Below are 26,514 nucleotides of genomic sequence, written 5' to 3'. Positions count from 1 at the left end.
AAGAAATTTTATTCTCCCTGTCTAGCACTAGAGCATGTTTTCAGAATAAAGATTTCCACAGAAATCTTGCAAGAACACACCTAATATTCCAAGTGACTTTTCCTTGGAAAGACCAATATGCAGTCTTAGGCCAACTCATGCTGGCTGTTGCATGCTGCAAATCACTTCCCAGTGGAATCCAGACATGAACAGAGCTCCACTGATTTGCTACTGTCCATGCTGTCCTTCACTTCTCTGTACTGTCCCCTACTGTGCCATGTTTTCTTTTTTATATCCCTTCAATAAATTTGGACAAATATAATGGACAGCACAGAAATTTCAATATACACTTATTTCAGAGAAATAGATGAGGACACTAGGAGTGTATTTCCAAAATTATGTTGTGAAATTCACCCTGCTCACCATCTGCAGTCATACCTGTGATCTCTGGGTTCTTCAACAGGTGAAGGAGCCCATATCTCAGAGTGGTGCTTGTTGTCTCTGTACCAGCTCCAAACAGGTCATTCACAAGGTTTACTAAGGCTTCAATGGTAAATTCAGTCTGTGGATTGTCCTTTTCCTAGGAATAATTCAATGCACTTATTTCACAATTAATTTAGCATTTAATTATAATAATTTCAAAGGAAATTTGGTGGTTATAAACATAAGCCAACATAGAAACAAAAGAATACAATTTTATAAAAAGATTCTCTATGGAATGCTAAACTACAAATTAATTGACCAAATGTCCATTTCTTACCCTCTTACCCCTCGTTGCCTAAAGATTCTGTTCCCCATCCTTTTTGCAAATAGGAAGTACATGTAAAGTAATTCTAATTTATAAAACAAAAACAAAAGTCTGTTGATGCCACGTCTCTTTCTTCTTTCTACATAAAATATAGACACATAATGTAGTTAAGACAAAAAAATTTCTGATTATAAGATTTAAGTGTGAAGAAAAAAAACTAGTATATTAAGTACAATGTTTTAGTTCATTTTCTGTTGCTACAACAGACTACCAGAAACTGGGTGATTTATAAAGAATACAGGTTTATTTTGTCCCAGCAAACTGTCAACACTGTCACATTGTGAACTAACTTTCATTATGAGTTTTTACGGGGACAATTTAAGGCAACTATAAGATATGGTGAAGGAAAATGGAAGGTACCTGAGTCTCCAATGTTTCTGGGCTATTTTACTAACCCTAGTGTGACCCAACACAAATATTCCTTGTATGTAAGATGAATAAAACCACTATCCTAAGCACTGGCAAATGAGTATTCTCTAACTTGTAGATAAAGATGATCATGATTGATAATAACAGGTAAACTGTAAAATTAGGGCTACATCATGGAAGATAAAATAACAAATCAAGAACATGCACATTTCTTCTTCTGATAATTTACTTGGGCTCAAGATTTCCCACACATTCATTAAGAATTGGAAAATGTACAAAAGCTAATATGGCAGCACAGTATAAAACAACCAAAAAGGGAATAAATTACAAAGACAGAATGTACTCCAGAGGTGAGGTGACATGTAAGTTGGATTAGGAAAAAATTACAAAAGTGAATTCCCCCTGAAATTTACTCTGCTTTTAAGATACAAATTGAACAAGGCAAGATAAACATGAAGTCAGAGAGTTTAAGTATTAACTGTTCATTTCTAATTAAGGAGAGCATAGGGATGATGCAGATTTTGAGGATAAGGAGCTGACTCAATAGACCTCCAATACATTGCAAATTGAGAAATAGAAAGTACCAGATAAGAGCAAATAATTTTGATTGAAGATTGAGTGCATTATTTGACACAGACATGACATCAGCGAGTATTAATTTTAAATATTGAATAACAGAAACTTGAAAACCTAGAATAACCCTAAAAATTTAATTATATATAAAATGTAAAATTTTATAAATACACTACAGGCAAAATTCATTTTCTGCAGCTTATAAAATATCCAGGTGGGCTATAGGATGTTCAATAATATATAATCAACAAGTAGAGAGTCAGCTATCTCAATAGGTATATTTTCTGGACAAGGTAAATTTGACTTTACCTAGTTTCTAAGATTGTCAATCAAAATTTCCAAGAAGACCCAAATCGGAGTATATTCCATGGCATGGAATATAACATTCAGTATAGTTAAGATCAAACTACTGAAAATAAGTAAAATAGAAGACCAGAGGAACCCACAATATTGTAATAGTTCCCTTAGCATCAATGAAAACATCAGTTCTACACAGAAAATCTCAGGCAGGAAGACTGTGGGAAATTTTCATAGAGATAGCAGACAGGTGAATATCAAAAATGTCATGTTCTCCAGCAAAAGAGAATGAATAAAAAGCAACAGACAGTTGTAGCATTCAGTGAGTGGTGGCTCAGTGGGTAAGGGGAAGCTCCCCTCCATGAGACAAATGAATCTCTCTCACCAAGTTTAAGAAAAGTAGACATCATTGTTTAACACAGTCACATCTGAGCAGAAAAAAATCTCAGATGACATGATCTTATACTTAGAAGTACGCCCCTATCCAAAAATAACATAAAATAAAACAACAACAGCATCACCAAAAAAATAACAACAATACTATAGAACTGATTTTTTAAAAATCATGAATATAGCAGGATACAAGATCAACATGCAAAAATCAATAGATTTCCTGTATTCTAATAATAAATCTTCTGAGAAAGAATTCAGGAAAACCATTCCATTCAAAATGACCTCAAAAACTGAAATTGACTTAAGAATAAATCTAACCAAGGAAGTGCAGATGAAAATCTTAGAATGCTAAAGAAAGTAATTGAAGAGAACAATAGAAGATGGAAAAACTACCCATATTTCTGGACAGGCAGAATTAACTTTATTTAAATGACAATATTACAAAAAATGAGATATAGGTTTAATGAAATCTTGATCAAAATACAAATGGTGATCTTCACAGAACTAGGAAAATCAGTCCTAAAAGTAACAAGACTCAGAACATCCAAAGCAATAATGAGCACTAAGAATAATTCTGGAAGCAACACAATACATACTACAAACCATACTACAGAGTATTAGTAATAAAAATAGCATACTATGGCAATAAGAAAGCATAAAATCCAACAATATAGAGACAAATCCACATAGATACTTGACAAAGTATAGATACAAATCCACATCTGGTACTTGACAGAACTGCCAAAAACATATGTGGGAGAAAAGATACTATTTTTAGCCAAGGAAACTGAGAAAACTGGATATTGATGTGTGGAAGATTAAAACTTGATTATTGTCACTCACCCTCCACAAAAGTAAACTCAAAGTGGATCAATGCAAGAGGCATTAGATCAGAAACTCTGCAACGGCTACAAGAAAACATAAAGTCAGGATTCGAATATATTGAAACAGGTACCAACTTCCTGAATAACATATCTAAAACTCAAGTAACAAAATCAAGAATTAATCAATGGGACGGCTTCAAATTAAAAATATTCTTCACAACAACAACAAAAAAAAAAAAAAAAAAACAAGATCATGAAAAGAAAGAGATTTGGAGAATATCTATTCCAGGTACTCTACTGACAGGGGATTGATATCAGAATTTATAAAGAATTAAAAATATCCTTAACACCAAACAAACAGATAACATAATCAGAAATTGGGCAAATAAACTAAGCAGACATTCCTCAAAAGAAGAAATGTAAATGGCCTACAAATATATAATAAAAATGCTCAGAATCCCTGGTGATGGAGAAATGCAAATCAAAGTTATATTGAAATATTACACTCCAGTTAGTATGTCAACCATCAAGAATACCCATGTTTATAGCAGTACAATTCACAATTACCAAGTTATAGAATCAACCTAGATGTCTTCAATAGACAAATTGATAATGAATATGTGATAAATATACATAATGAAGTTTCTTTCTAACATAAAGAAGAATGAAATTGTGTCACTTGTTGGTTGATGGATGAAACTGGAGGACATTATGCTAAAAATATTCTGACTCATATAGTCAGAAGATCCATGTTTTGCTTATATATAGAGTGTAGAGAGATAAAAAAAGTAGAATGGAAAACAATAGAGTAAGAGAATCCAGAGGGAGAAAAGAGGGGAGGACATGGTGAATTACTGGAGTACAAAATCTACCAAATTATGCTATGTTGGTGTATGAACCATACTACAATGTTCATGTATATACAGGACTCATCATAGCATGTTCATACAGTGTGTGTGTATGTATGTGTATATTTATACATATATATACACATACATATATATAGAATGTTCATACAAGTGTGTGTGTGTGTGTGTGTATGTATGTGTGTGTGTGTATATACATACACATACATTTACACATAGCTCAACAACAGCAAGCTAAGCTAGAATCGAAAATATCCCCAGTATCCCCTAGTGGAGACAGTTAAAGTAGGGAAACTAGGAAATCTTTAAAAAAAAAAAAAAAAACCTGAACTTCTTAAGTGTCAAACTAGAAATCCCTGAAGTGTACCTTTTTCTTTCAAACTGCAGTATTTTTCCCCCTTTTGTCACTTACATATAATTCTGGGTATTGGTACACTGGCTTTGAGAATATACAAGACCAATACCCACTTATGCTATACTATTCACTGAGTTGGCAAGGGCCCAAGCTGTGACTCAGCCTGGGCACAGAGGGGATGCTAAAATAGAATGGACAAGATGATCTTCATCTCAGAAGATTTTGGAACAAAAACACTAGAGGAAAAGATCTCTATTTCAAAAACCTGAGAAAGAAAAATATTTTTTTCAATAGATCAGATATTATATCAACTACTTGAGAAAGAAAAATATTTTTTTCAATAGATCAGATATTATATCAACTACTTGACAAAAACTGTTTTTTACTGTCTGCCCGAATTTTGTGTTGTGGCAGAATTATCTCTCCTTTTATGTATTTTGTCAATTATTTGGATCATCTCTTAATGTACCTTTTCTTTTCTTTGGGGTGCATTTCCTTCCCATGTCCTTCATCTTTTATATTTCTATCATTTTAACTTGTGTCTCCATTTCCTGCACCACGCTCTTCCTTTTTCCCTTATATATTCTACTTCTTTATTTGTTACTTGCACATTTTATCCCTCTTTCAATAAAATTTAATGTAATATTAAATCTTAATTTTCCCTGCCAATTGCAAATCAATACTCTTTGGTCAATAGAGGTGTAGTGGTCAGTAATAATAACTTCTGTGAACATTAGGTTGATATATGGTTTGCTCTAAAATTACCATTACATAAGTGGCTACTCTTTCCTTTCAAAGTGGTTGCAATGATTAAATTAAAAATTATAACATACTAACTGGATGTGTTGAAACTAAGTCAGAAGCACATTATTGAAATGTAACTACTTACAAAGGAACCTCACTTAAAAGAGGAAGAAGACTCCATCTCAACAGACCCACAAAAGAGGACCCAAATAACATGAGTAAACAGGTCAACCAGACATCTACAAAATATATATAACTCACCAATAGCTGAATCTACCAAGGTAGATGCAGATGAAGTGTCAAAGAATTAAAAACTTTAATGGCTAAAATGATCAATGAACGAAATGAAGATATAAGTAAAGAAAGGTGAGAGAAAATATAAGAAATGAAAGAACATTCCAAAGAGCAGATAGAGATTTTGAAAAAAGAATATACAGAAATCCTGAAAAAGAAAAAGTAAGTAAATCTAATATTCAGTTAAATGTCTCACCAATAGGGTCTAGGGCTGTGACTCAGTGGTAGAGCACTTGTCTGGCATGCATGAGGCCCTGGGTTCAATACTCAGCCCTGCATACAAATAAATAAGAGATCCATTGACAACTAAAAATTATTTAAAAAAAAAAGTCTCATCAATAAATTAGACCACATAGAAGACAGGATTTCAGAGATTCAAGACAAGGTGTATGAACTTTAAAACTCAGACAACAATGAATAAAAGAAATAAGTAATCGTGATCACAAGTTAAAGAAATCTGGGACAACTCTAAGAGACCAATCTTAAGAATCATTGAATTAAAGAGAGAACTGAGATTAAATCTAAAGGAATGAATAAACTTTTCAGTGAGATATTTCAGAGAAATTTCCACACCTGTGGAGTGAGAGGGGCTACAGATAGGACACATTCCGAACCGCAAACAAACATGATCAGGACTCATCACACTTCAATGCCTGTCATACAGAAAAGAAGAATTTTAAAAGTCTAAAACATAGTATCATGTCACATTGAGAGGTACTCTAGGCAGAATTACTCCTGATTTCTCAGCTGAGAATGTAAAAGAGAGGAGGAATTGAAATGGTGTCTTTCAAGACCTGACAGAAAATAATTGCTAATCAGGATTACCATATCAGGAAAAACTAGCCTTCTGAATTGAAGAGAAATAGTAAGACTTTCAAATGAGAAGAAACTACAAGAATCCATGATGATTTTGGGGACCACTTGTGGAGTGTTACCATTTAGAGTTGAGGGATTCCCCAAAAGATCATATATGAGACAATGAAAGAATTTTCAAAGATGGAATGATTGAAAAGTGAGAGGTATAAAACCATCAGTTCATTAGTCACTAATGTGGGTTAACTGGGCAGGACCTGTGGGCAGGTAAGGTAAGGCTGAAGGAAGGAGGTCACTGGGAGTGCGCCACTGGGATTTACATTTTGTCCTTGGTGAGCAGAAGCCTCCTGCTTGCCATGCCCTGAGCTGGTTGCATACACTATGCTTTTCTGCCAAGATGTTCTGGTTTATCTTGAGCCCAGAGCTATTGAGTCAACCTACCATGGGTTGTCCCTCTGAAACCATGAGTCAAAATAAGCATTTTGTCTTCTATCTTGTTATTGTCAGGTCTTTTGATGCCAGAAACAAAGAAGCTGACTAACAAAGATGAGTGTAAATAAACTCTCACAATAATAGACATAGAATGACAGATTGGATTTCAAAATAGGACCCAACTATATACTGTTTTCAAGAGACTTAACTTAAAGGCAAAGACATCTGCAGGCTAAAACTGAAAGGATGAAAAAAATATTCCATGAAAATGAAGGGGAAAAAAAAGCAGGCAAACCATAGTGAAAAATAATTCACTGAAAAGGTAAGGATAGTGTTTATACCTCAAACATCAGTGCACCTAATTACATAAAGCAGGTACTATTTAACTTAAAAATCCAAATAGGGCACAAAACAACAACATTGGATAATTTCAACACATCTCACTACCCATAAGATAGGTCATTTATACATAAAATCACTAAAGACTCTTCAGACATAAAAATATTATAAATTAAATGGACTAACAGACATTCATAGAATATTTCACTAAACAACAGCTAAATTCAACTTTTTCTTAGCCGCTCATGGAACTATCTCTAGTTGCCCATATTATAAAAAACACAATAGTAAGTCTTAGCAAATATTCTTCTTAAATTCATGTAATCCCTTCCATCTAAGCTATCAGGTTATCATGGAATGAAATTAGCAAGAAAACAACCACAGAAATTACATGTGGACATGGAGATTCAATAATCCAATCTCAAATGATGAACTCATAATTGAGAGAATGATGGGACTAATTTAAAATTCCTTGACTCAAATATAATAGAGGTGTAACATACAAGAATCTTAGAAACACTAGGAAAGCAGTTCTAAGATGAGAGTTTATGAACTATGAATTAATACATTAAAAATCAGAAAGATCCCAAATAACCTAATAATGCATCTTCAGGCAGTAGACAATTAAAATCCAATCCTGAATACTAAATAAAAAGGGAAATAATGAAGATGCAAAATGAAATTAAAATAAAATTTAAAAACTACAAAAAAACTGTGAAAAATACTTGATTCTTTGAAAAGAGTAACAAGACTGATAAATGTTAGCCAAATGAAGCAAAACAGAGAAGACAGAAAGTAATAAAATTAGAAATGAAAAATGGGCAATGACAGAGAAAACTCTGAAATCCAGAGGATTATTAAGGACTACATTGAAATATCATATTCCAATAAATTAGAAAATCTAGATGAAATGGACAAATTTATACCCAGATATGAACTACAAAAATTGAAACAACAGGATATAAAAAACTTAATCATAGCAATTGTATACAATGAGATTGAAGTAGTAACATAAAGCCTTCCAGAAAACAAAAACCCAAGACCAGATGGGTTCTCCATTGAACTCAACCAGATCTTTAAAGAAGAATTAGTGCAGCTCTTTCTCACAATATTGCATGAAATAAAAAGTGTGGGGGGAGAGGGATAACTCCCAATCCATTTTATAAAACCCATACCACTATGATCCCCAAAACAGATAAAAACACACCATGGAAAGAAAACTAAGATTCAATAAGCCTGATGAACATAAATGCCAAAATTCTTACTAAAATATTGGCAAATCATGTTTGAAACCACAATAAGATAGTACATCTAAAAGAACAATACAAATTTGTACATGAGAACAAGTTTGTTTCATTCCAGGGATGCAAGAATGGTTCAACACCTATAAATCAATAAACATAACTCATTACACAAGTTGAATCAACAAATAATAATCACATGATAATCTCAATATTGCAGAAAAATGCTGTGGCAAAATCTAGCATCTATTCATTTTAAAAGTGCCAAAGAAAGGACAGAAAGAACTTCTCTAAATATCATGAGAACTGTATATAACAAACTCCAATTCAACACATAGTGAATGTTAAATGATTGACAATATTTTTTTCTACATTCAGGAAAAAGACAAGGATGTCCATTGTCCCTACTTCTACTCAATAAAGTATTTGATATTGTAGACAGAGCAATTAGGCAAGAAAAAGAAGTAAATGTGATACAAATAGGAAAGAGAGAAGTCCAATTATCACTCTTTGCAAATGATATGATTCTGTATTTGTAAGACCCAAAAAACTTCACCAGAACAAAAATAAATCCATTGAAAAACAAATCAGAGATACAATTCCATTCACAATAACCTGGAAATAAACAAAGAAACCCAAATCCAAATATCCTAGGAATGAATCTAACGAAAGAGGAGGAAAATCTCTATAATTAAAATTACAGAACATTGAGAAAAGAAAATGAAGAAGACCTTAGAAGAAGGAAAACTTCCCATATTCTTAAGTAGTCAGAATTAACATTATCAAAATGACCATATTACTACAGCAATCTATACATTCAGTGAAATCCCAATTAAGATAACAATAACATTCTTCATGGAACTGGAAGAAAAGGTTCTAAAATTCACTAAGAAAAATAAAAGACCTAGAATAGCTTAAGCAATATGAATTGATAAGAACAATGCTAGAGATATCACAATACTTAAGATCAAATTTTGCTATAGTGCTCTGCAAACAGAGACTACATTGTTCTGTCATGTAGACGAATGGAAAACAAATCATCAAGAGAAACCCACATGGATTCAGTGATCTGATCCTTGACAAAGGTGCCAAACACATACATTAGAGAAAAGGCAGCTTTGTTTTGTTAAACAAGTGGTGCTGAGAAAAATAGATATCCATATGTAAATGAATGAAACTAGATTCCTCTCTTTAATCCTGCTCATAGGTCAACTCAAAGTGTATCAAAGAGCTAAAAATTAGACCAGAAGCACTGCAATTGCTGGAATAAAACAGAAGGTGAAGACTCCAACTCATAGGTGTAAGCATTGACTTCTACAATAAGACTCCTAAAAGGCAATAAAGAAAATAAAATATTAATAAATGTGATGGCATCAAATTACCAAACTTCTGTACAACAAAGGAAATAAAAAAGAATGTGAAGAGACAACCTACAGAATAGGGAAAAATATCTGACCCAGCTACTCATTCTGAAGAAGATTAATATCAAAAATATGTTAAAAACATAAAAAGTAAGAGAAATTAGGAAAACTACCCCATTCACAATAGCATCGAAAAAAATAAAATATGTGGGAATCAATCTCACAAAAGAGGGGAAAGACCTCTACAATGAGAACTACAGAACACTAAAGAAAGAAATTAAAGAAAACCTCAGAAGATGGAAAGATCTCCCATGTTCTTGGATAGGGAGAATTAATATTGTCAAAATGGCCATACTACCAAAAGTGCTATACAGATTCAATGCAATTCCAATTAAAATCCCAATGATGTACCTTACAGAAATAGAGCAAGCAATTATGAAATTCATCTAGAAGAATTAGTAACCCAGAATAGCTAAAGCAATCCTCAGTAGCAAGAGCGAAGCAGGGGGTATCGCAATACCAGATCTTCAACTCTACTACAAAGCAATAGTAACAAAAATGGCATGGTATTGGTACCAAAATAGAAAGGTGGATCAATGATACAGAATAGAGGACACGGACACAAACCCAAATAAATACAATTTTCTCATACTAGACAAAGGGGCCAAAAATATGCAATGGAGAAAAGATAGCCTCTTCAACAAATGGTGCTGGGAGAACTGGAAATCCATATGCAACAGAATGAAACTAAACCCATATCTCTCAACATGCACGAAACTAAACTCAAAATGGATTAAGGACCTCGGAATCAGACCAGAGACCTTGCATCTTATAGAAGAAAAAGTAAGTCCAGAGCTTCAACATGTCGGCTTAGGACGAGACTTCCTCAACAGGACTCCCATAGCACAAGAAATAAAAGCAAGAATCAACAACTGGGACAGATTCAAACTAAAAAGCTTTCTCTCAGCAAAGGAAACTATCAGCAATGCAAAGAAAGAGCCTACAGAGTGGGAGAAAATCTTTGCCAATCATACTTCAGATAGAGCACTAATCTCCAGAATCTATAAAGAACTCAAAAAACTCTACACCAAGAATGCAAATAATCCAATCGACAAATGGGCTAAGGAAATGAATAGACACTTCACAGAAGAAGATCTACAAGCAATCAACAAACATATGGAAAATGTTCAACATCTGTAGTAATAAGAGAAATGCAAATCAAAACCACCCTAAGATTCCATCTCACACCAATTAGAATGGCGATTATCAAGAATACAAGCAACAACAGGTGTTGGCGAAGATATGGGGAGAAAGGTACACTCATACATTGCTGGTGGGGTTGCAAATTAGTGCAGCCACTCTGGAAAGCAGTGTGGAGACTCCTTAGAAAACTTGGAATGGAACCACCATTTGACCCAGCTATCCCACTCCTCGGCCTATACCCAAAGGACTTAAAATCAGCATACTACAGAGATACAGCCACATCAATGTTCATAGCTGCTCAGTTCACAATAGTCACATTGTGGAACCAACCTAGATGTCCTTCAATTGATGAATGGATAAAGAAACTGTGGCATATATATACAATGGAATATTAATCCGTCATAAAGAATGATAAAATTATGGCATTTGCAGGCAAATGGATGAAATTGGAGAATATCATGCTAAGTGAGATAAGCCAATCTCAAAAAACCAAAAGATGAATGATATCGCTAATAACTGGATGATGACACATAGTGGGGGGTGGGAGGGGTTAGTGTTAGGGTTAAGTTAGGTTTAGGGAGGGGGGCAAGAATGGAGGAAGGAAGGACTGTATAGAGGGAAAAGAGGGTGGGAGAGGTGGGGAGAAGGGAAAAAATAACAGAATGAATCAAACAACATTACCCTATGTAAATTTATGATTACACAAATGGTATGCCTTTACGCCATGTACAAACAGAGAAACAACATGTATCCCATTTGTCTACAATTAAAAAAAAAAAACGTAAAAAGTTTAACACCAAAAAAAACAATAAACTAATTAATAATTGCACAAATAAACACACACTTCTCAGAAGAAAATATACAAATGCTGAACAAATATGTGAAAAGAATATATGGACTTCCCCAAGCAGCCCTGCACCCTCCGGCGGAAGGCTCCAGCTTCTCGGAGCAGGCCGCCCAGTGAGAGCCTTTCTGCACAGAGCCAGCTCCAAGTCCTGGAGCCAGTGGCAAGCTCCGGCCCGCAGGCAGCCTCTGGGACCAGGGCAGGGCAGCCAGAGACTTCTCCAAGCAGCCCTGCTCCCTCCAGCGGCAGGCTCCTTCCACGGCATGATCCAAGATGGCAGACTAGAGGGTGACTGCATCTCCTGTCGCTCCAGAACCCAGGATTCAAGAAGGGGACTCATTGAGAGACTTGGACTAGCATAGAGCCACGGGGTGAGTCTCCACCACCGGGTGAAGCTTGGACTGGGCGGCAGGCCCAGACAGAGGCGGCTTCTCAGAGCAGGGCAAGGCAGCTAGAATCTTTGCCAGGCAGCCCAGCTCCCTCCGGCGGCAGGCTCCTTCCACGGCCAGCTTCTCAGAGCAGGCCGCCCAGTGAGAGCCTTTCTGCACAAAGCCAGCTCCAAGTCCTGGAGCCAGCGGCGAGTTCCAGCCCACAGGCAGCCTCTGGGATCAGGGCAGGGAAGCCAGACACTTCTCCAAGCAGCCCTGCTCCCTCTGGCAGCAGGCTCCTTCCAAGGCCAGCTTCTCGGAGCAGACAACCCAGTAAGAGCCTTTCCACACAGAGCCAGCTCCAAGTCCTGGAAACAGTAGCTGGCTAAGGGCAGCTTTCTTCAGAAACACTGCATTATCAAGTTCCTCCAAGACTTCAGGCTACTGAAGGCTGGGAGGTGATATACTGGAAATCTACAGGGACACTATAAGCCAATAGAGGAAATCTGCAATATCTCACAGTCCCACTGACATCTGACCAATATGAGAAAACAAGGGAAGAAAATGTCCCAAACAAACCTAGATACTATATCAATAAAACCCAATGACAGCACAGCAGAAGAAATGTCAGAAAGGGAGTTCAGAATATACATAATTAAACAATCAGGGAAGGAAATGGGGAGATGAAAGAGCAAATGCAGACATTAAATGACCACACCAATCAACAGTTAAAAGAGGAAATCTGGGAAGCAAGAGATCATTTCAATAAAGAGTTAGAGATACTGAAAAAAAAAAAAAAAAAAACAAACAGAAATCCTTGAAATGAAGGAAACAATAAACCAAGTTAAAAACTCCATAGAAAGCATAACCAGTAGGATAGAACACCTGGAACACAGAACCTCAGACATTGAAGACAAAATATTTAGCCTTGAAAACAAAGTTGAACAAACAGAGAGGGCAGTAAGAACTCATGAACAGAATCTACAAGACTTATGGGATATCATGAAAAGGCCAAATTTAAGAATTATCGGGATTGAGGAAGGCTTAAAGAAACAAACCAAAGGAATGAACAACTATTCATTGAAATAATATCAGAAAATTTCCCAAATCTGAAGAATGAAATGGAAAACCAAGTACAAGAGGCCTATAGGACTCCAAATATACAAAATTACAACAGACCCACACCAAGGCACATTATAATGAAAATACCTAACATACAAAATAAAGACAGAATTTTAAAGGCCATGAGAGAAAAGAATCAAATTACATTCAGGGGGAAACCAATAAGAATATCAGCAGATATTTTAATACAGACCCTAAAAGCTAGAAGCCTGGAACAACATATACCAAGCCCTGAAAGAAAACAGATGCCAACCAAGAATCTTATACCCAGCAAAACTTACTTTCAGATTTGACGACGAAATGAGATCCTTCAATGATAAACAAAAGCTAAAGGAATTTACAAAAAGAAAGCCGGCATTACAGAACATTCTCAGCAACATATTCCATGAGGAGGAGATGAAAAACAATGATGCAGAACAGCAATGGGAGGAACTAGCCTAAAGGAATAGCCAAATAAAGGAGAAACCAAATCATGTCAAAAACCAAAAATGAGTCAAATGACTGAGAATACAAATCATATCACAATAATAACCCTGAATATTAATGGCCTGAACTCATCAATCAAAAGACATAGACTGGCAGTTTGGATTAAAAAGAAAAATCCAACAATATGCTGCCTGCAAGAGACTCATCTCATAGAAAGAGACACCCATAGACTAAAGGTGAAAGGATGGGGAAAAACATACCATGCACACGGACACAGCAAAAAAGCCGAAGTATCCATCCTCATTTCAGATAATGTGGACTTCAAGCCAAAACTAGTCAGAAGGGATAAAGAAGGACATTACATATTGCTTAAGGGAAGCATAAATCAGCAAGACATAACAATCATAAATATCTATGCCTCGAACATTGGCTCATCCATGCACGTCAAACAAATCCTTCTTAATTCCAGAAATCAAATAGACCACAACACAATAATACTAGGCAATTTTAACACACCTCTCTCACCACTGGATAGATCTTCCAAACAAAAATGAAAAAGAACCATAGATCTCAATAACACAATCAACAATTTAGACTTAATGGACATATATAGAACATACCATCCAACAAAGAATGAATACACTTTCTTCTCAGCAGCACATGGATCCTTCTCTAAAATAGACCATATTTTAAGCCACAAAGCTACTGTTAGCAAATACAAGAAGATAGAGATACTACCTTGTATTCTATCAGATCATAATGGATTGAAATTAGAAATAAATGACAGAATACTAAACAGAAACTTCTCCAATACTTGAAGATTAAATAATATGCTATTATATGATGAATGGATAACAGAAGACATCAGGAGGGAAATGAAAAAATTCTTAGAAGTAAACAAGAACAAAGACACATCATATCAAAATCTCTGGGACACTATGAAAGCAGTACTTAGAGGAAAATTTATTTCATGGGGCACATTCAACAAAAGAAGTAGAAATCAACAAATAAATGAACTTAACACTACAGCACAAAGCCCTAGAAAAAGAAGAGCAGACCAATACCAAAAGTAGTAGAAGACAGAAATAGTTAAAATCAGAGCCAAAAATCAACGAAATTGAAACAAAAGAAACAATTGGAAAAATTAACAAAATAAATAGTTGGTTCTTTGAAAAAATAAACAAAATTGATAAACCCTTAGCCACACTAACAAAGAGAAAGAGGGAGAAAACTCAGATTACTAAAATTCGGAATAAATAAGGAAATATCACAACAAACACAATTGAAATACAAAACATAATTAGAAGCTATTTTGAAAATCTATATTCCAACAAAACCAAAAACCTCAAAGACATCAACAAGTTTCTAGAGACATATGAATTACCTAAACTGAACGAGGAGGACAAACACAACTTAAATAAATCAATTTCAAGCAATGAAATAGAAGTCATCAAAAGCCTACCAACAAAGAAAAGTCCGGGACCAGATGGGTTCTCAGCCGAGTTCTACAAAACCTTTAAAGAAGACCTCATTCCAATACTCCTCAAAGTATTCCATGAAATAGAAGAGGAGGGAACCCTCCCAAACTCATTCTATGAAGCCAATATCATCCTGATACCTAAACCAGACAGAGACACATTGAGGAAAGAAAATTTCAGACCAATATCCTTAATGAACATCGACGCAAAAATTCTTAACAAAATTTTAGCAAATCGCATACAAAAATATATTAAAAAGATAGTGCACCACGATCAAGTGGGTTTTATCCCAGGGATGCAAGGTTGGTTCAACATCAGGAAATCAATAAATGTCATTCACCATATCAACAGACTTAAAGTTAAAAATCACGTGATTATTTCAATAGATGCAGAAAATGCATTTGATAAAATATAGCATCCCTTCATGCTCAAAACACTAGAAAAAATTGGGATTGTGGAACATTCCTTAACATTGTAAAGGCCATCTACACTAAGCCCATGGCCAATATCATTCTAAATGGTGAAAAACTGAAAGCATTCCCCCTAAAAACTGGAACAAGCAGGGATGCCCTCTTTAACCACCTCCATTCAACATCATCCCTGAAACTCTAGCCAGAGCAATTAGACAGACCAAAGAAATTAAAGGGATATGAATTGGAAAAGAAGAACTCAAACTATCCCTGTTCGCTGATGACATGATTATATATTTGGAGGAACCTGGAAATTCCACCAGAAAACTTTTAGAACTCATAAGTGAATTCAGTAAAGTAGCAGGTTACAAGATCAATGCTCATAAGTCCAATGCATTTTTATACATAAGTGATGAATCTTCAGAAAGAGAAGTTAGGAAAACTACCCCATTCACAATAACATCAAAAAAAAAAAATACTTGGGAATCAATCTCACAAAAGAGGGGAAAGACCTCTACAATGAGAACTACAGAACACTAAAGAAAGAAATTAAAGAAAACCTCAGAAGATGGAAAGATCTCCCATGTTCTTGGATAGGCAGAATTAATATTGTCAAAATGGCCATACTACCAAAAGTGCTATACAGATTCAATGCAATTCCAATTAAAATCCCAATGATGTACCTTACAGAAATAGAGCAAGCAATTATGAAATTCATCTGGAAGAATAAGAAACCCAGAATAGCTAAAGCAATCCTCAGTAGAAAGAGCGAAGCAGGGGGTATTGCAATACCAGATCTTCAACTCTACTACAAAGCAATAGTAACAAAAACTCATGGTATTGATACCAAAATAGAAAGGTAAATCAATGGTACAGAATAGAGGACAAACCCAAATAAATACAATTTTCTCATACTAGACAAAGGGACCAAAAATATGCAATGGAGAAAAGATAGCTTCTTCAACAAATGGTGCTGGTAAAACTGGAAAACCATATGCAACAGAATGAAATTAACCCCTATCTCTCACCCGGCACAAAACTCAACTCAAAATGGATCAAGGACCTTGGAATCAGACCAGAGAACCTGCATCTTATACAAGAAAAAGTAGGTCCAAATCTTCACCTTGTTGGCTTAGGATCAGACTTCCTTAACAGGACTCCCATAGCACAAGAAATAAAAGCAAGAATCAACAACTGGGTATATTCAAACTAAAAAGTTTTCTCTCAGCAAAGGAAACTATCAGTAATGTGAAGAGAGAGCCTACAGAGTGGGAGAATATCTTTGCCACTCATACTTCAGATAGAGCTCTAATTTCCAGAATCTCTAAAGAACTCAAAAAACTCTACACCAAGAATACAAATAATCCAATCGACAAATGGGCTAAGGAAATGAATAGACACTTCACAGAAGATGTACAAGCAATCAACAGATATATGAAAAAATGGTCACCATTTTTAGTAATAAGAGAAATGCAAATCAAAACTACCCTAAGATTTCATCTCACCCCAATTAGAATGGCGATTATCAGGAACACAAGCAAGAATAGGTGTTGGAGAGGATGTGGGGAAAAAGGTACACTCATACATTGTTGGTGGGGTTGCAAATTAGTGCAGCCACTCTGGAAAGCAGTATGGAGATTCCTCAGAAAGCTTGGAATGGAATCCCCATTTGACCCAGCTATCCCACTCCTTGGCCTATACCCAAAGGACTTAAAATCAGCATACTACAGAGATACAGCCACATCAATGTTCATTGCTGCTCAATTCACCATAGCCAGATTGTGGAACCAACCTAGATGCCCTTCAGTTGATGAATGGATAAAGAAACTGTGGCATATTTATACAATGGAATATTACTCCGCAATGAAGAATGATAAAATTATGGCATTTGTAGGCAAATGGACGAAATTGGAGAATATCATGCTAAGTGAGATAAGCCAATCTCAAAAAACTAAAGGACGAATGATCTCGCTGATAAGTGGATGAGGACATATAATGGGGGGTGGGAGGGGTTAGCATTAGGTTTAGGGTAGGTTTAGGGTTAGGGATAAGGACAGCGGTAAGAATGAAGGAAAGAACGACTGTATAGAGGGAAAAGAGGGGTGGGAGGGGTGGGGGGAAGGGAAAAAAAATAAACATCATTGCCCTATGTAAACGTAGGTTGAGGTTGGGGTTTAGGAGGGTGGCAAGAATGGAGAAAGGAAGGACTATATAGAGGGAAAAGAGGGATGGGAGGGGTGGGGGGGGAGAAAAAAATAACAGAATGAATCAAACAACATTATCCTATGTAAACTTATGATTACACAAATGGTATGCCTTAACTCCATGTACAAACAGAGAAACAACATGTATCCCATTTGTTTATAATTAAAAAAATCAAAAAAAAATATATGGTATTTTTATCAATTAGGGAAATTCAAATAGAAATGACACAGAGATTTCATCTCACTCCAATTAGAATTGCAGTCATCTGGCACACAACCAATAATAAATGGGGATATGATGTGGAGGAAAAAAAAAAACTTTCACACATTTGGTAGGATTGTAAATTAGAATAATCACTATGAAAATCACTATGGAGATTATTCAAAAGGGTAGAATTGAAACAACAAAATGACCAAGCTATCCAACTCCTTGGTATCCATTAAAAAGAATCAGTCACATACTCTAGGAATACATGCATGCCCATTTATAGCAGTGCAGTTCACAACAGCCAAGTTATGAAACCCATCTAAGTATCCTTCAACAGATGGATGGGTAAAGATAATGTGGTATGTACACACAATGAATTTTACTCAGTCTTAAAGAATGAAATGTCATTTCCAAGGAAACAGATGGAACTGAAGAACATAATGCTAAGTGAGATAAGTCAGACTCAGAAAGTCAAGGGTCCCATGTTTTCTCTCATATCTGGCAGTTAGACAAAAAAGGAAAGGCAAAGGGACCTCATGAAAATGGAAAAAAAGACCAGAACAGTAGAAAAAGGGAATGGGGAAGGGAGAAAAAGAAGAAATTGGGAAGCACAGGGGAAAGAAACTGATAAATCTGTGCTATATAATTGTATAAATATAGTACAATAAATCCCAATATTATAATAATTATATTGGATCAATAAAAATCATTTTAAAAAGATGACAGTACAGGAGTAATGACCCAAAGATGGTGGAGTAGGAAATTCCAGGTGTCAGTCCTTCCAGAGAAACAACTATTGACCTAGTATGAACTGTCTGAAGCAACAATTTGGAAATTCTGGAATCTAGTTGAAAATGATAGTATCCAGGGAATCATTTGATAAAGAAAGTTCTGAAAAATCTAGGTGTCTCACATACCAGCTACTATTCCCCATAGAGCAGCAACCACTGCAGGCAGCTGTGAGGACAGATTCTACAGTCCTGTTGCATCTTGTTGGTGTTAGAATGGGAAACAGGGATTGTTCCTACAAAAATCCCCTGTGTATGCTTTGGTCATTTGATCTTGATCACGGAGAAGCCATTACACAGGTTGACCATTAGGTACTTTCCCTTTCTCCCATACATTGAGTACAATCATTTCTATTTGAATTTCATGGCTCCAATTTTATATTTTCTAACTTGTTTATGAATATTTCCTTTTCACCTCACGTGTCAATTTTGTCTTTCAAAGACAAAATGTCTTTTTAATGTCTATAGAACAGTGTTTATGTATTCTAGGTATTTAATGATTCAATTTTAATTCTTCATTGATAATTCATATAGATCTTTAAGACAAGATATGCTTAAAGTGTTTGTCAGGAATGTCTTTCCTCACCATGTGACTAGCCCTAGTAACCATAGAATTAATCAATGAAACACAAATGTAGAAGCAATCAGATAACAAGAGTTGTGATTCACATTCTACCTCTTCCATTTTGATCAGGAAGCAGTCGATGAAGTCCCGAGGACAGTTCATATCCAGAGATTCTTGGTGTTCTATTATTTTCTCCAAAAAATACTCTTTCATATCAGCAACATTCTTATAGAATTTTTTATGACTCCCTGGGAAATAGTCAATGAGAACAGGAAAATTGTTGCAGACCTACAAAATAAAAATATATTTTAGCTACAAACAGGTAAGAAAAACGTATATTATTCCTAGTACTTTGTAGAAACTATAGCTTTAAAACAAAGCTAAAAATGTTCTCCACCTTCATGAAGAACTGTACATGGTTAAAAATTCCCATGCTTATAGAAGATTTGAGGGAGAGAACTATGATCACAGTATCAGAAATGATAACCCTTTCCTGTACTCATACATCATCTTTAGAGATAAAAATATGAATATATAAACTTTCTCTTTTTTCAAACCAATTTTTCCCTAAAATCTGTAAATATGGATTAGCATGATTTACCATGATTGTTGCTTTGAAGATGAGAACAGAGTTAAAGGGACTTTTGATAACCAGAGAAAGAGTACAATGCTTGATAATTGAGAATTATGTTCAATGGGTACAGGGCAGAGAACAGGGTGAGGGAAGAGGGGAGGGAACAGGGAAGTGGTAGGGACTGAATTAGAATATATTATATTCCATGCTTTTATAATTCTGTCAAAATGTATCTTATTGTTATGTATACTAAAAAGAACTAATAAAAATTTTAGTAAATTAGAAAATAAAGAACACAATGCTGTCTTATGCTTTTCATTAAATGAAGCAGCCTCATAAATAATGTAATTACCATAGATTAGGGGAGGATTGGAAAATACCATGAAATGCAATTGGGCATTCTATGGAAGAAGTAACTATGCACAAGAGTAGTTAGGAATCATTTTACTTTAAGCTAAACATAGGGTAAAATTATTTGTTCAGGGTCCTACACACTGAAATTCAATCATTTCTTTGGCCCAGCCCTTCTACCTTGTCAGGTCAGATGCCATCTGAAGCATGTTATGGTTTAGATGAAAGTTGTCTGCAAGGAGCTCATGTGTGACAAAATGCAAGAGGGTTTAGAAGTGAAACGGTTATGAGAGCCTTAACCTAATCAGAGCATTGAGTCGACAGATAGGGATTATTTGGGGGTTAACTCTGGGCAGGTGTGGTAGAGGAGGGGATTCATGGGAGTGTGTCTTTGGTGTATGTGTTTTGCTCACAGTGAGTGGGGTCTGTGTGCTTCCAAGTCATATGTCCTGAGTTGCTTTTCTCACCACGCCCTTTTGCTATTAAGTTGCGCTCACCTCGGTACCCAAGGAATGGGTCCAGTCATCTATAGACTGAGCTCTAAAACTGTGAGCTCCAAGAACCTATTCTTCCTCTAAATTGTTCTCAGGCCTTTTGGTCACAGCTGTGAAAACAGTGACTAAAACAAACACCAATAATCTCTACCCAGTTCAGTTTCCTTGCAGCATCTATACTCCCTTTTCCCTCCTTAATATTAGAAATGAAGGTATTGTGTGCGTGTGTGTGTGTGTGTGTGTGTGTGTCTGTAGGGTTGATCTTTTATTGTTTCCTTTTAGTTATACATGACAATAGAATTTATTTTGACATTGTTATAAAAGCACAAATAAACCTTATCCTGATTCAGTCCCCAGTACTTATCCTCCTCCACTCTTCCTCCCACCACTGCTCCCTTCCCTCTACTCTTCTGATCTTTCTGCTATTTACTTATCATTTTTTAGATTAGTGACTTCTGTATGTACATGATGGTGAGAGTCACTGTAGTATATCTGTATGTGTTCACGGGAATGTTAGGACAGATTCAATCCACTGTCTTTTTCTATCCCTTCACCCCTCCTCCCTTTCCTTGATTCCCCTTCATCTACTCCACTGATCTTTTTTCTATTCTTTCTCTTTTTTCTGACCCACCTTAACTTGGATTAGCTGTTGCATATCAGAGGAAACATTTGATCTTTGGTTTTGTGAAACTGATTTATTTTACTTAGCCTGGTACGTCTCCAGATCCATCCATTTACTGGCAAATGCCATACAGTCATTCTTCCTTATGACTGGATATATAACACATTTTCTTTGTTCACTCATCTCTTCAAGTCACCTAGGTTACTCCATAGTTTAGTTACTGTGAATTTCACTTCTATAAATATTGATCGTGTTGCATCACTGTAGAATACAGATTTCAAATCCCTTCTATATATACCAAGAAGAGGGATAATTGGTCAAAGTGTGGTACCATTCCAAGTTTTCTGAGGTATCTCCAAACTGCTTTCCCCAGTGAATGTAACCATTTGCAGTCCCACCAACGTAATATGAGTGTACCCTTTTCCCCATATCCTCCCCAACATCTCCTGTAATTTGTATTCTTGAATATTGCCATTCTGTCTGGAATGAGATTAAATCATGGTGTAGTTTTGATTTGCATTTCTCTAATTGCTAGAGATGTTGAACTTTTTTCATATATTTGTTGAACATTCATATTCCTTCTTTGGATAAGTGCCCATTTAGTTCTTTTTACCATTTATTGATTGAATTATTTGATGTTTTGTTTTTTGACTTCCTTGTATATCCTGGAGATTAACATTCTGTCTGAGATACATGTGACAAAGATTTTTTTTTTCCATTCTGTAGCACTTTCTTCATGTTCTTGATGGTTTCCTTTGCTGTGAAGATTTTAGTTTGATACCATCCCATTTATTGGTTCTTGATTTTACTTCTTGCACTTCTGGAGTTTTATTGAGAAAGTCAGTTCATAAGCCAACATGATAGAGAAAGGCCTCCATTTTCTTCTAGTAAGTGCAGGGCTCTGGTTTAACGCCTGGGTCTTTGATTCACATTGAGTTTGGTTTTGTGCAGGTGAGAGATAGGGGTTCAATTTCATTCTACTATGAATACATTTGCAGTTTCCTCTTAACCATTTGTTAAGAGGCTATCTTTTCTCCAATATATATTGTTGGAAACCTTGTCAAGTATCAGATAACTCTATTTCTGCCAGGTAAAGTGGTGAAATTTCTAAGTGGTGATTGGAGTGCAGCCTTGTCAGTGATGAGTCCCCAACAGGGTCCTGAATGTCCACTGAGTGCCATGACCTTGCTCAAATGCAAACACCAAAGTACTTTATAAAGATTAGGCTCTGGGGGTTGCTGGGAAAAGCATTGGCCAGAGACCCAAATGGTTTACATGTCATCTTTTATGAGGGCATTCATTTTCCTGTGCATAAGTAAAGGACTCAGTCATATTTTCCTGATACTTCATGATGCCCAACTCTGGGCTAGACTTTGGTGTCCAGACTCACTTCACTGCTTGGACTGTATTAGTCAGAATAAAGACCATATATGTTTTCTTAGGAAGAAGGGATAGGATTTTTCTCTCACCTGGATCCATGGGGAGCTCAGAATCTCCAGGCTTTCATTTAATTTCCCCATAAAGTTGAGAAAATGCTGATCTTTATAATCAAAACGATTATGGAAGATAATGGAGCAGATCACATTGCAGGGAGCACAGCCCAAGATAAAGGTGGGATCACAGGGTAAGGCTAAAGAAATGGAAACATTAAAAGTTAACATTAAAATATACATAAAAATGTGTTTCTCTTTGAGATAACAGAGAAAGGTAATTGTAGAACCTCTAAGCAGTATCTATTGAGAAATTCCCTTGAGATGAAAAAATTTCAGCATGCTAAAAGTCATTATCACTTTATGTTAATCTCAAATTGACTTTTACCTTCTAGCCAGTTTAACAGTGGTTTTCATAGTGCCCATTCAAATCCACTGCCTTTTTAAGCCATTCTAACACACAGTATCCCTCATTTTTTGAAAACATTTTAAAAGATCACTTTAAAAACACCTGTTAATGCAATTTCAGTGCAGAATCATATTTGTTAACAAAACTGTAGATAATTAGGAACTATGCAAAAAGAAAAGGAATTTAGGAACATTCATTTTATTTATATATACACATATATATACATATATACATATACATATATGTATATGTATATATGTATATGTACACACACACACTCATATATATGTATAGTGCCCATTGAACATTTTCTTTGTGAATTTTGTTTTGTTTTGTTTTTGTCCAGGGGATTAAACTCAGAAACACTTGAACACTGAGCCACATTCCTAGTACAATTTTGCATTTTATTTAGAGACAGGTTCTTAGTGAGGTACTTAGCACCTCCCTGTTGCTGAGGCTGGCTTTGAACTTGATCTTTCTACCTCAGCCTCCTGAGCCACTGGGATTACAGACTTGGGCCACAACCTTGAGCTGAAAGTTTAATGTGTAAAACAGTAGTAAAGACTAAATAGAGAGTAACTATGTAGGAATTTGTATATTTGTGGAACTAACTAAAAAACAGAAAATATTGATGTTTTATGAGGAAAAATGGTAAACATTCATAAATAATGACATGCACTTATGAAAATAAAAGTGAGAAATTTTTATTTTAAATAAATTCTGTGTAAAACACAGTTTAAAGTCATGAATGGAATCTGTTTATTTCTTCATTAGAGAGAGAAAAAGAGGGGGGGATGGATAGACACTGAGGGAAATTTTCCCACCTTAGGAAATAGCACCCATCATTTTCAAATGCATCAAAATTTAATCTACATAGCAATGCCAGTCCCTTGTGAACCTCTGGAACATTTCTCTGAATCATATAGTCACCCACAGATTAATATAGTTTAGTTAATACTGGCCATTATTTTATTCAATTATGTTCTTTTATAGGGAAATTAAAGTAGGACAAGGCTCTATTTGTGGGACTCTATAAAAAGGAAATTACAATTAGGTGATCAATAAATTCCATTTGAAAATAAAAGTCTCCAAACTCACAACTATGATTTAAAGTGTACTTGATAAAATTAATTAACCATGGAAGTGAAAGACCTCTACAATAAAAATTACAAAAAAAACTGATGAAAGAAGTTGAAGAACACACACACACACACACACACACAAAGATGGAAAAACCTCCCAAGCTCATCAACTGGAGTATTTGGATCCTACTACCCAAATCAATTTGCAGGTTCCATTGAACTCCCATGATAATACCAAAGACAGTTATCACAGAATTAGAAAAAAAATCCTAAAATTCATGTGGAAGCACAAAAGGCAAGACAATCGTGAGCAGAAGAACAAAGCTGGAGGCAGGACAATGCCTGAATTCAAGACATACTACAGAGTCAGAGTAAGGAAAATATCATGATACTAGTATTAAAACAGGCAAATAAAACAATGAAAGAGAGAGGAGATTCCGGGGAGAGGGTCGGGGAAGACATGCGTTCACACTCGACTGATTCTTATAAAAGTTACCAAAAGTTATGGTGGAGAAATGAGATCATCTTCAAAAAACGGAGCATGAAGATGATTGCAGCTTGACCCATATCTCTCACCTGATACGAAATTCAACTCAGAATGGCTCAGAGACATTACTGTAAGACTGAAACCCTATCAGAACTAGAAGAAAACATAGGGGAAAAAACTCAAGATGGAAAAAGTGATGATATTTTTATATAGGCCCCTAAAAGAAAAGTAGGAAGTAGATTACATCAAACTGAAAAGCTCTTATACAACAGTCAATAGACTAAAGAGATGTCCTACGGAAAGGGAGATAATATTTGCCAATTATTCATCTCATGAAAGATTAAAATCGACAATACACGAGGAATGAAAAAACATAACAGACCCCAAGTAATAAAATAAAAAATGTGTTAATAGGCACCTCTTGAATGAAGAAATGAACTGACCAATAACACATTTTTAAAATGCTAAATATCATTAGCCATCAGGAAAATGCATATCAAAACTACCATGAGACATCATTTTGCCCCACTTAGAATGACTCTATGATAGTCAAAACACAGAAACACAAATTAGACACCTTACTTACAACCACTACACAACAACAAAAAAAATATTGGAAAGGTGGGCAGAAAAAGGGCACCTTATAACTGTTGGTGGGAATGTTCATTAGGAAGGCCATTATGGAAAACAAGTTTCCTCAAACATAAACAGACCTTCCATAAGATCCAGGTGTCCTGTCTCTGGTACACAGATGAAAGAAATAAAATCAACATACCACATAGATTCCTGCATGTTCAGAACAATTATGACACTATTTATGTAGTTGTCAACAGATGAGTGGATAAAGACAATATGTTATACATACACAATGTATTTGCATTCAGTCAAAAGGAAGAATGGAATCTTATCACTTACTGGAAAGAAGAAAAAACTGGGAGAACTGATGGTAAGGGTCAGAAAAAAAATGTCAAGTACTGCATGGTCTCTCTCAGATGTGGAAGGTAAAATGAATGTGAACCTGAAAGTAGAATAGAGGAAGGATGTGTGGTGGTGGTGAGGAAAGTAGAGAGATGAAGAGGATAGATTTTAACAGTATTTGCTGCACACATGTGTGGGAATACCATAGTGATCCTCATTAAGGTGAACTGATTAAGTTTTAATAAAAACTACGGTACAATAAATTTTTAAAAAATGAAAAAATGATGCAAAGTGTAGTGCATTGGGTCAGAACACGGCATTCAAATTATCTACTCTTCCACCAGGCTCTCTAAGTGTTCCAGTTTCTTGAACCTTCACAACAAAGGTTTATTTTAGCTATGGAGTTGAAGGGTAACTAGAGAAGCCTGCAAATTTCTTTATGTATATCATTCACTGGTAAAGTCTGATTTTTAGTCTTTCCTTTCTTGTTGAATTGGAAGAGAAATTTAAAAACCGAGCAATCTTGTTTCAACCTGAAAATCAGAGACACTGAAAAACACATCATGGGTCAGTAGAGAAGACATGGAGAGGTAAGTGATTATCATAAGACTTTTCAGGAGATATGAAAATCAATGGAAAACCATAGATGAAGATATTTACTATGCATTGGTCTTGGAAGAAACCCTGAGAAATGTGAGACAGCAAAAGCGATTTTAGAACCACAGTTCCATTAGGTGAAAGCACACCTCACTTGCTTCAGCTCCACAGGGTCTAAGGCTGATGTTTCCACTGTGTCCAATGGACAGTGGTGAAAGCTGTGGAATGAGAAACTCACAAATGTGC

At 35.5% G+C, this 26,514-nt stretch overlaps 1 protein-coding gene and 1 pseudogene across 2 annotated transcripts in view; one reads left to right on the top strand and one right to left on the bottom strand.

The window, feature by feature from the left end:
- LOC124985774 (cytochrome P450 2C31-like) overlaps positions 1–26,514 on the top strand; it is a 195,416-nt pseudogene that overhangs the window by 66,068 nt on the left and 102,834 nt on the right.
- The window catches only part of LOC124985912 (cytochrome P450 2C18-like), a 50,992-nt gene that overhangs the window by 12,925 nt on the left and 11,553 nt on the right, over positions 1–26,514 (bottom strand). For both annotated transcript variants that reach the window (XM_047554547.1, XM_047554548.1), the window contains exons 4-6: positions 22,815–22,975; positions 19,416–19,592; positions 418–559 (exon numbers count right to left, since the gene is read on the bottom strand). In XM_047554547.1, coding sequence (XP_047410503.1) covers positions 418–559; positions 19,416–19,592; positions 22,815–22,975 — 480 coding nt within the window. The remainder of the gene's footprint in view (positions 1–417; positions 560–19,415; positions 19,593–22,814; positions 22,976–26,514) is intronic.

Source organism: Sciurus carolinensis, chromosome 5, assembly GCF_902686445.1.
Source record: "Sciurus carolinensis chromosome 5, mSciCar1.2, whole genome shotgun sequence".
In the NCBI taxonomy this organism is placed as follows: Eukaryota; Metazoa; Chordata; class Mammalia; order Rodentia; family Sciuridae; genus Sciurus; species Sciurus carolinensis.
This window is presented reverse-complemented; position numbering and strand designations above follow the sequence as displayed.